The sequence below is a fragment of the Leptodactylus fuscus genome, chromosome 3 (genome assembly GCF_031893055.1).
Source record: "Leptodactylus fuscus isolate aLepFus1 chromosome 3, aLepFus1.hap2, whole genome shotgun sequence".
NCBI lineage: Eukaryota > Metazoa > Chordata > Amphibia > Anura > Leptodactylidae > Leptodactylus > Leptodactylus fuscus.
In genome coordinates this window covers 44702366-44714459 of record NC_134267.1, presented here as the reverse complement: position 1 = coordinate 44714459, position 12094 = coordinate 44702366, and the positions used below count along the sequence as shown (strand labels likewise).

The following is a 12094-nucleotide window of genomic DNA, read 5'->3' as shown; positions in this document are numbered from 1 at the left end:
AGATTTAACCTGTCAGTTTCCACTGTGAGGAACATAGTAAGGTAATGGAAGACCACAGGGACAGTTCTTGTTAAGGCCAGAAGTGGCAGGCCAAGAAAAATATCAGAAAGGCAGAGAAGAAGAATGGTGAGAACAGTCAAGGACAATCCACAGACCACCTCCAAAGAGCTGCAGCATCATCTTGCTGCAGATGGTGTCACTGTGCATCGGTCAACTATACAGCGCACTTTGCACAAATAGAAGCTGTATGGGAGAGTGATGAGAAAGAAGCCGTTTCTGCACGTACGCCACAAATAGAGTTGCCTGAGGTATGAAAAAGCACATTTGGACAAGGCAGCTTCATTTTGGAAACAAAAATTGAGTTGTTTGGTTATAAAAAAAAGGCGTTATGCATGGCGTCCAAAAAGAAACAGCATTCCAAGAAAAACACATGCTACCCACTGTAAAATTTGGTGGAGGTTCCATCATGCTTTGGGGCTGTGTGGCCAATGCCGGCATCGGGAATCTTGTTAAAGTTGAGGGTCACATGGATTCCACTCAGTATCAGCAGATTCTTGAGAATAATGTTCAAGAATCAGTGACGAAGTTGAAGTTACACCGGGGATGGATATTTCAGCAAGACAATGATCCAAAACACCGCTCCAAATCCTCAGGCATTCATGCAGAGGAACAATTACAATGTTCTGGAATGGCCATCCCAGTCCCCAGACCTGAATATCATTGAACATCTGTGGGATGATTTGAAGCGGGCTGTCCATGCTCGGCGACCATCTAACTTAACTGAACTTGAATTGTTTGTCCAAAATACCTTCATCCAGGATCCAGGAACTGATTAAAAGCTACAGGAAGCGACTAGAGGCTGTTATCTTTGCAAAAGGAGGATGTACTAAATATTAATGTCACTTTTCTGTTGAGGTGCCCATACTTTTGCACCGGTCAAATTTTGGTTTAATGCATATTGCACATTTTCTGTTAGTACAATAAACCTCATTTCAATCCTGAAATATTACTGTGTCCATCAGTTATTAGATATATCAAACTGAAATGGCTGTTATAAACACCAAAATATTTAGAACTAAAAATGATTAAGATTAATAGGGGTGCCCAAACTTTTTCATAGGACTGTATATATATATATATATATATATATATATATATATATATATATATATATATATATATATATATATATATATAAAAAATTAGTCTATAGGCAGCTACCTTCAAATAGGTAGTGCTAGAATCAAATTCCTCTTTTTCGTCAATGAGGTCTTATTTGTATTCTTTACCCAGAATTCTTAGCAGGGCCTTCTCTCCCTAATGAGAGACATTACCCCTTCTTATGCATCTATAACACACTATAATATTCATCTGGTTATTTTAGGTTATGTTTTTTTTTCTCTCTTTTTTTTTTTTTTTTTGTAATTTTTCTCTCTACTTATTTCACTTGATACACTTCATAGCCGCGCTCTTGAGATCATTCATTGACATGTTCAGCACATCAGAGCTCCTCCCTGTAATCTATCTATATGTATTACAGAGAATATTATTAGCATGCACTTTATCTAAAACATGTAAATGGGTTTTTAAATAGAGCAAAGCAATGTGGGAGCAGATTTCACTGTTCTGAGTCTGCATTGTTATTTCTGGTGTGTGATTTCTCTCTCTGTAATGTTTCTGTGTGCTATAAATTCAGGACATCGCTAGAGGCGTCACTCATATTTTATAGGATGAGACAGCCAGAGCTGGGTCTTCCCTCGGAAAACCTATTTTTATTTGGCTGTGTTGATGCCGCAGGGCTATAGGCTGGGAAAAGAGAGGAGCGATGGCTTTAGGAAAGCTGAGTACAGAGGAGTCTTAATACTCTCCAGTTGTTTTCAAATTAAAAAACAGGACTGCTTTCCAGTGATTCTGATAGCATTCTCATGGTGAGGCGTGCCTGCGTTCGGCGAGAGCTCCCTGTCTTCCCTGGAGAATCCAATCCTAATTCTTTTTTTTCTGTCATTTAACTCCATTTCAAGCTTGTTTCAGATTCATAGAAATTGCAAAAAATATGCTAATGCCATGCACATAGAAATTCATCAGCAGATCCCACTGACGTCTCAGTGATCCTTCATCTATCTAAACAAACGTCCAGTATTCTGAACAGACGGTCATTATGCTGCAAACCCATTTACTCATGCTTCTTGCTTTAGAGAGGGAAGGGGAACACCAAAATAATATTTTAGGGAATGCACAGATCATACTCTTATTGACAAAAAAATAAAAGCAACGTGGCAAGGTATTATTGGAATTGAATGAAATTTTCTATGTGTAAAGTTAATAATGATATATGTAAGTGTTGCGAGAGAGTGAAGGGTGTGGTCTGGGAAGACAGGTATGTCCCAGCCAGGCAGCTAAAGGGTGTTTGGTAAAGACTCACACCATGGAGGTCAGCTGACTAATCAGGCCCTAATAACAGCCTGAGTGTGAAGACTAGCAGGGTGGTACCATACAGACAAAGTTGAACTGTCCAGACTGGACCTCCAAAGCAGTTACTATGCCACTTGATGTTATTGCCAAGGTGGGAGACTGGTAGCCAGTCTCCTGTATAGTCAGGGAAAAGTTTCCTTACGTTTAAGTTAGTTTCTCAGCCGAGAAGGGTTTTGTTTTGTTTATCCTGTGGCTTTGCAAAAGCAGTGTATGTGTTACATGTGAATAAAGCCTGAACTTGTGTGCAATCCAGTGTCTGTGTCCCTGTTACCGGCACTGCTACAAGCATCTACCTGAGCGATTCCCCACAGTGTTTACAATATTAGAGCAAAAGGATAACTTCGTTAGGCAAAATTTTAAAACTGAAAGAGGGTTCTAGTACCCTGTTAGGCCCCACCTATAGCCTGGATAAAAGATGAGATACAATTGGGCATGTAAGCAAACAAGTACCATATGGTATCCTGTGGTGCATTCGCCCACAGCTGTAGCACACTGACTTAGATTGCCAAAATTGGTATCTCAGCTGGTCCCATTGATGCTTAATTAGCAATGAATTTTGTGACCGGGCAGGCCAAGTAAGGCCTGGTTCACATCTGCATCGGCAATCTGTTCAGGGGAGCCCACATGGGGACCCCACCCCCCAAATGGACTACCCATCTATTTTCCTTTCCGCTTCACTTGTGCGGAGACCGTGCAGAAAGCACACGGACCCCATTGTAGTCTGTGGGGTCTGTGTGCTTTCACTGCACACCGCTTGCCAATGCGTTCCCATGCGGACTACCCTGAATGGATTACTGATGCAGATGTGAACCAGACCTAAGTTGTGCAATCTGGCAGAAACATTCCTGGGAAACCTTGCTCTTTGTGGGAGAGCATTTTCCTGATGAAAAATGCCAAATGAGAGTTCTGCCATGCGAAGTAACACACAAGATGTCCTGCACATATGACCTGCTGTCTCTTTAGGATGACTCCCCAGATCACCTGTTAAGGCATCTTGTAGCTCCACAGCAATGGCAAGACTGAACTGCTTACGTAAGGGTCTCAGTGGTCAAACCCAACCACCATCTGATTCCAAGCAGAACCTGGATTTGGTGTGGTTTGTAACATCCAGATTTCTCTTTCATAACACCACTGCAAACGAAGGTGACAGTGACAGGACAACAAATGCATAATGTGATGCCAAATTTACTTCTGCTAACTCCTGGAAATAGTCTGGGCAGAAATAGGGGTGTCTAATGAAGGTTCCACTGGTGTCTGGATGCTATGGGATCTGCTTATGCGTGTTAGAGAACCCCTTTTGTAGGGCTGCAGGGGGAAGCATTTTCACATTCTTTTGTGGAAAGAAGCAATGTTTGTTTTGTTTTTAATTCTTTTTTGATGACACCTGTAATCATTTACATATCTGCCCAAGACCTAACTGCATGCCAAGTTTCGGCTTCTTCCCTTAAGTGGTAATATGGTTTGTAGAGTTAGACATCAGCACAGTCTATGAGAATGGACAGAGCACCTCTGGTGGTGGCACAAACTAATTCAAACCTAGGACTAGTAACAATGCTGACTACTGTGCATGTATGATCTTGAAGCATATCTAAATTCTTGACTATACGGTATTATCACTGAGTTACTTCTTTTAATCCATACGTATTAATTCTGCTTTCCAGGGCAAAGCTGTGAGAGCTGCAATTCTGGGCACGCTTGTTCTTGATGGAGAATCGGTCTACAGCTTGACAGCCAATCCAATCTTCTTACTTCTGGCCAGAGTAATCCTTGTGAACCTCAGGAACAAACTCACAACATTCCAGGTAAGAAATGATCTGTGTCTATTGACGTGCTCGGCATGGACAATTTCTTGTCAGTTGTCTATTCAGAAGTTCATCCAGTATGTCTGTGTTATCCTTCCTTCACCTGTTCCCAAGCGCTGTGACTATTTTTGTTAAATAATAAATTAATTATAAATTGGATTTATGAAGGAAATGTTTTGCAAAATGCAAAAAAATTTTGCAAAGATATTTAATTTATAGTTTTACTAGCAGTACCTGCGACTTCGTCCGCGGAACCCTGACACCCTTGCGCGACCCACCTGTAGCGCCGTGCAGGCTTCTTCCTTTGCCTTGTGTTCACAGCGGCTCCCTTTTCCTCATCTCCCCCCTGCCCGCCAACCCCCTTTTTTCCTACCCACTCCCTCATGTGCTCGCTTCTTTCTCCTACTCCATGCCCCTTTTCCCACCTAGCCCCGTGTCCCCTTCCCCCCCAACCCCATGCTTCCTTCCCCCGTGTTACCTACCCCATGCCCCCTTTTTCCCACCACCCCATGCCCCCTTCCCTGTCTTACCTACCCAGTGACCCCTTCCCCCCCCAGACTCTGTGTCACCTTTCCCCCCACCAACCTGTGCCCACGGCCTCACCAAACCCCGGGATCCCCGTGCACCGATGTTACAGGGGTGCCTATGAGGGTCCCCCTCCCGCGGCAAGCCATGTGCCCCCATTCTATCTGTGGGCGCTGTGGCGGCCCTGGCCCCGTCAACCTTCCAGGGGCCCCCGGGTTTACCTGCCCAGGCCCCCCATTCTCGCGTCCCCCACTGGACCGGCAACCTCCTCACTCCCAACACCCCACCCCTCTCCCTTCGCAAAGTCCCCTAACTCGCCTGTCGTCACAACCCTTCTCCTGCGGATGAATGACACTGTAGATAGCCCTGAGCAGACTTTGGCGACATCCCCGACAGACATGCAGAGTCCAGAGGCCGCCAAGGGACAGCAGGCCCAACCGGCGTTCCAGACCGTGGTGAAGGCGACCCCCTGTCCGGCCGCGGCAGAGCACTGCGGTCCTGTGGTAAGCCCACACAGGCCGGGCAGCGTACACACTTCTCGCTGCCCCAGAGTATGGGCGCTGGTCCAGGACGCTCTGGACCTCTGAGAGCCACCATGTTCTTGTGGACGCCGGCCGATAGCTCCACCCACATAGAGAAGCGGCACCCATCCAGGTGAGCTGCTGATGGGCTGGGATGACGTCATCCCAGGTCTTGCACGGGAGTGAATTGCGGTGGTGTACGGGAATTCCATGTAGCCTATCGCTCAATCCGGGACCCAAGGTATGTATGTGCGCAATTTCAGCCAAATCCGTTCGCCCGTCTAGGTGTCATTGTGTCCCCTTTCCAACCCCCCTCCCCCCCCCCCCCCCTGACCCCTTTGCACCCACCCCTGCAACCCCGACATCGGCCTAGGAGCTAGGCCCGAGAGGGCAATAGGGAGTTTGTGGCTTGCTATGCTAAAAAGATTCTGCCTAGGAACTATGTTTGTTGAAAATTTGAGCCAAATCAGTTGAGCGTTTTTTGAGTGATTGAGGAACAAACATCCAAACATCTAAACACACAAACATCCAAACACACATACTTTCACATTTATAATATTAGTAGGATTCTGTTACTTCATATGCAGTCATACTTATTGTTACTTAAAGTGGTATTCCCAACCACACATTTATGGCTATAACCACAGGATATGTCATATATGGATAGAAGTGAGTCTCACTGCTGGGACCTACATGTGTCTCAACTAACAGGGATCAGTGACCCTCGCCTTGCTGACAAAGTGAAGATAGAGATGGTAGGAAATGTACAGGACTATCTATTCACTTGTTTCGGGAACTCTTGTAGAAATGAATTGAGAGACCAATCTCTCCCTTGTGGCAGCAATACTTGGGTATTGGACACTTGTTCTCAACATAGGCACAGATTCCAGGGTTGGGACCTACATCTATTTGGCATTTATGGGATATTGCGGGAAAGTGGGAAAGATAGCTTGGTAGAAGCAGTGGTTCGGACCCAAACAGTCAAAGACGGTCTAAGCTGGCCAAATGCGTTATGATGTGATTTTTTTTTTTTTTTTTTTTTTTTTTTACAAAAATATAATAGAGTAGAAGAAATAAAGTTGTGAATTTATATAATGAATAATAACATGTCTTAGCAAAATTGGTTTATACTTTTACTTCTCACCTAAGGAAGTAAATGCATTTTTCAGCCACCGATGTCACTCAGGCATTCCCTAAGTATTCATAACTGTGACATTTTTTCATTTTGGATCATTCTGGCATTCAAAGTAATGTTTTAAAGGGTGTAGCCATACAAGCTACAGAAGAAGAATTTAGTACAGCCCATTTAACAAGGAAGCAATGTCTTGCTTTTACTGAGAAAATAACACACACATACCAAGAGTGCTTCAAACAATCTCGCTTATGGAGATGAAAGATTTCCATTTGCATTCATCTGTTCACAGCCCAGCCATTTGTATCAAAAAGCATTGAAATGATCTTTATTTAATGGGAAATAAGGCTCACTAGCTGAGGTGTAAAGTCCCGCAGGAGCATGGCAAATTCTCTATTTAAAATACCCATACTGCCCAATTTCTCTTCTATACCTTGTGCCGTATTTTTGTTGTAAACATCCAAAATACAAAGAAGATATTCATAGATACAATACGATGATTTGCCATGAAAATAATGTTCGAATTTTCCAAAATACATTTTTATGCACCTATTTACATTTTTTTTCTACAGTGAAATCAGTTTTTTTTTAAAAGGGATTCTACCATTGAAATGAATTTTTTTGGCCATCACACATTGGAATAGCCTTTAGATAGGCTATTCATATCTTACCTTTAGACGTGGAATCCGCCGCTCCGTTCCTTAGAAATACCGGTTTTTACTGGTATGCAAATTAGTTTTGTCACAGCGATGGGGGTGGGCCCCAGCGCTGTAAATGCGATGGGGGCGTCCCCACTGCTGCTCGAGAACACGCTCCAGCGCCGCCTCTATCATCTGACCAGAGAACATTCTTCCAAAACGTTTTTGGCTTTCTCAGGTAAGTTTTGGCAAACTCCAGCCTGCCTTTTTTGTGTCTCTGGGTAAGAAGTGGGGTCTTCCTGGGTATCCTACCATACAGTCCCTTTTCATTCAGACACCGACGGATAGTACAGGTTGACACTGCCGTACCCTTGGACTGCAGGGCAGCTTCAACTTGTTTGGATGTTAGTCGAGGTTCTTTATCCACCATCCGTACAATCTTGCGTTGAAATCTCTCGTCAATTTTTCTTTTCCGTCCACATCTAGGGAGGTTAGCCACAGTGCTATGGGCTTTAAACTTCTTGATGACACTGCGCACGGTAGACACAGGAACATTCAGGTCCTTGGAGATGGACTTGTAGCCTTGAGATTGCTCATGCTTCCTCACAATTTTGCTTCTCAAGTCCTCAGACAGTTCTTTGGTCTTCTTTCTTTTCTCCATGCTCAATGTGGTACACACAAGGACACAGGAGAGAGGTTGAGTCAACTTTAATCCATTTCAACTGGCTGCAAGTGTGGTTTTGTTATTGCCACCACCTGTTAGGTGCCTCAGGTAAGTAACAGGTGCTGTTTAATACACATTAGAGAAGCATCACATGATTTTTCAAACAGTGCCAATACTTTTGTCCACCCCCTTTTTTATGTTTGGTGTGGAATTATATCCTATTTGGCTTTTTGACAATTCTTTTTGTGGTTTTCCATTGAAGACAAATTAAATGAAGATAATAATACCAAAGAATTTGTGATTGCAATCATTTTCTGGAAGAAAATGAGTATTATCTGACAGAATTGCAGGGGTGCCAATACTTTTGGCCAACACTGTAACCTATTCCACCTTCTAGATACTGTCCAGTATGAGAGCTGGCAGTGTAGGATTATGGTATATCTTAGGGTCTGTCCATGTATGTATGGTGACTCTGATACACTCTGGATGGGAATGTTCAATGAAATAAGCTGGATGTTCTGCACCCAGGATACTTTCCAGCAACCCATTGGCGGTGATCTGTACCTACTGGCCATCTGGCGGTCATCTGTACCTACCGGCCATCTGGTGGTCATCTGTACCTACTGGCCATTTGGCAGTCATCTGTACCTACCGGCCATCTGATGGTCATCTGTACCTACCGGCCATCTGATGGTGTTCTGTACCTACCGGCCATCTGTAACTACTGGTTATCTGGCGCTCATGTGCACCTACCGGCCATCTGATGGTCATCTGTACCTACTGGCCATTTGGCAGTCATCTGTACCTACCGGCCATCTGGAGGTCATCTATACCTAGCCGTCTGGATCTGTAAAAACTCTAGTTGTCTTTTTTTTTTTTTTTTTTTACAGATCATCCACATTAGAAGGAAACTATGACAGGTCACCAGATATATGCGAGATTTGAATGAGGTCAATAAAATCTGTTGTGATATCTATTTCGAAATAGTTTTTAGTCATAAAAACACGGCATGAATGGACATAAAAACTTATTCGTGCAGAAGTAGAAGAATATTAGAATTTGACAACTATGTAATTTTCTAATAAATTAATATTCAGGTATTCCTAAAAACTGGTCTAGAGATGTTTTACTGAGATAGACTGAGGATTTTTCTTTATGAGCTCGCAATGCCTGCCAGATATACATTATCCTCCCCAATGGCCGTACAGTAACCAGCAGCAAATAAGGATCACCGAGATCTTGATAGTCCTTCATATTAAATTGCTGTCACTTGTCACTTCTGTCACCCCATGTCTGAGTAGTAACACCGCACCTTGTCCTATGCTTTTGTTGTGACAATGCCCTCATGTGTGTTGACCCGCTTTAAGTAAAGTATGTCAGCTTGTAATTTTGTGATTTTCTCCTCTAACCGAAATCCCTCTTTCGACTGCCCTTGGAATACTCCAGGAGAATACAAATGATTGTCTGCTCATATTGAGCATTTTATACTACTTTAATTTTCTGCTCATGACTGTGTGGCCTTAGGCAAGTCTACAAAATAATAAAAGAAAAGGAATATTCCAAAGAATATAAAAGATTCCGGGCTGTTTAAAGTGTAAATTGCATTATGCAGTGTTGGTCTTTGTAGACGACTGGATTTCTTAAAACTGTGATGCGCTTCTTAAAATTATTCGGATTGGCAAAAAAAAGATGATGATCTAATGGATTTTATATTATTTTAGGCTAATACCTTGTTTACTTATTATATTCATGAACAATTTATATACATTTATTTGATATCATTATCTTTTATCTGATAAATGGCTTGCATATACATTTTTTTCTAGCTGTTCGTATATACTCTTGTCTTTAAAGGGGTTTTCCAGCTTTTAAAAATTGATGGCCTATCTTTAAAAGGATTTTTACAGGAATAAGTAAAAATTTAACCCTAAACTAAACACCCTTTCACCCACCTAACTTCTGAGTTAGGTGAGTTAGCTAATGCACAAAATTGTCTGAACACTGTATAAGCAATGCCGCCCCTGCTACCTCTTGTGTCACCCCCTCTACCTCATAGATTGTAAGCTCTTTTGAGCAGGGTCCTCAGTCCCATTGTGTGAAATGACGTTCTTTGTTATGTATGTCTGTATCTGAACCCTATAAATTGTACAGTGCTGCGGAATATGTTGGCGCTATATAAATAAAATTTATTATTATTATTATTATTATTAGGTAGGTAGGGCTAGTAGTAGGTTAGCTAGAGAAATATGAAGGGGGTATGAGAGAGGGAGTGGGAGTGAGTAAGAGGGGGATCTGAGTGAAGAGCAATGCATTATGGTAGTTGTAGGCTAAGAGAGCTGAAACCTATCCCGTAAACAAATGCAGAGGATGCCACGAGCTCCCGGAGAAACCCAGAAATCACTCAAAACACTGCTAAAGTTATTTGGATGCACTTATTAACCCATTAATAGCACTATCACACAGGTTTCTTGCCCAGAAAGCCCCTATAGGCTAAGGCCCCACGGGCCGTAATCGCAGCGCTTTAACTAAAGCACTGCGGAAAGAACCGCGGCGTGAATGCATTGTGGTTCTTTCCGCAGCACTTTTAAGAGAAAGTTCACAGAGTTTTTCTCTGCGTTTCCTTAGATATATTTAACGCGCTACGATTTCTTCCACAAAGTGGGCATGGGATTCGCATGAATCCCATCCCCTTTGCTTGCACTGTAAAACGCCGCAATTTTTCCCGCAGCGTCTCCACTGCAGGCAAATTGCGGCGTGTATATCCTGTGGGGCCCCGGCCTTAAAGGGGTTGTCCAGGATTAATAAAATTTAACCCTTTAAACTAAACCCCTCCACCACCCACCTAACTTCTAATTTACTTACATTAAAAAAAAAAAAAAAAAAATAATAAAAAAAAATAATCTGTAATTACTCATATTCTGGGGGTGGTCATGTGAAGGCCCAAGACACACTTTCTCATAATCCGGTGATGTTGTGTTTCTCCATTTCTGAAACAGAACTTCACTATTACTTCTTCTCCACATTACAATTTGCTCCACAGTGGCACCCAAACCGTACAGTATTCTCTACAGTGGCCCCCACAGTACAGTCTGTTTCACAGTGGCACCCACACAGTACAATCTACTCCACAGTGGCCCTCACACAGTACAATCTGCTCCACAGTGGCCTTCACACAGTACAATATTGTCCACAGTGGCCCCCACACAGTTCAATCTTCTCCACAGTGGCCCCCACACAGTACAATCTTCTCCACAGTGGCCCCCACACAGTGAAATCTTCTCCACAGTGGCCCCCACACAGTACAATATTGTCCACAGTGGCCCCCACACAGTACAATCTTCTCCACAGTGGTTTCTACACAATACAATATTCTCCACAGTGACCCCCACACAGTACAATTTGCTCAACATTGACACCCAAACCGTACAGTATTCTCCACAGTGGCCCCCACACAGTACAATCTGTTTCACAGTGGCCCCCACACATTACAATCTTCTCCACAGTGGTTTCTACACAATACAATATTCTCCACAGTGCCCCCCACACAGTACAATTTGCTCCACAGTGGTCTCCACACAATACAGTATTCTCCACAGTGGCTCCCACACAGTACAATCTGTTTCACAGTGGCCCCCACACAGTACAATTTGCTCCACAGTGGCACCCAAACCGTACAGTATTCTCCACAGTGGCCCCCACACAGTACAATCTGTTTCACAGTGGCCCCCACATAGTACAATCTGATCTACAGTGGCCACCACACGGTACAGTATTCTCAACAGTGGCCCCCACACAGTGCAATCTGTTTCACAGTGGCCCCCATATGGTACAGTCTGCTCTACAGTAGTCCTCACACAGTCGCTTGTTACCTGCAGCACTAGACCTTTAATCCCTACTGGTAAAACACCAGTCTTCGGTCTATTACTCTGTGAAGTTCTGAGAGTCTGATGTAGGTCACACAAGGACCAAAACCATTCACACTATACTCCATGTTTTTGAAGCTAGTCTGAAGAAGTTTGTTTTCTATTGACACCAGATTGGTGATTAATAAATAAGAAATTTTGACAGCGTCTTTTGGAGTATAAAGTCTCTATTAATATATGATTGACGGGCTGGGACCCTACTTCTTCGCTCCCTGAAGTCAGATTATGAGTGCCAGTACAACACCCCCATATAATAGATTCACACATTACAATAAGTTCCACAGTGGCTCCCACACAGTGCAATATGCTCCACAGTGACCCACTGCCTACACTGACAGTTTACATTTGTACATACATCTGAAAGAAGAGGTCACTTGCCGGTTGATCTGGGACAACTGTCCCGAATTCGGACCAAGC

At 43.3% G+C, this 12094-nt stretch overlaps 1 protein-coding gene and 1 long non-coding RNA gene across 2 annotated transcripts in view; one reads left to right on the top strand and one right to left on the bottom strand.

Moving 5' to 3' along the window:
- The window catches only part of LOC142197309 (uncharacterized), a 644898-nt gene that overhangs the window by 65699 nt on the left and 567105 nt on the right, over window positions 1–12094 (bottom strand). The gene's annotated exons all lie outside the window — the stretch shown is intronic.
- The window catches only part of TTC27 (tetratricopeptide repeat domain 27), a 267096-nt gene that overhangs the window by 43332 nt on the left and 211670 nt on the right, over window positions 1–12094 (top strand). Inside the window, exon 5 of the mRNA XM_075267495.1 lies at window positions 4134–4274. Coding sequence (XP_075123596.1) covers window positions 4134–4274 — 141 coding nt within the window. The remainder of the gene's footprint in view (window positions 1–4133; window positions 4275–12094) is intronic.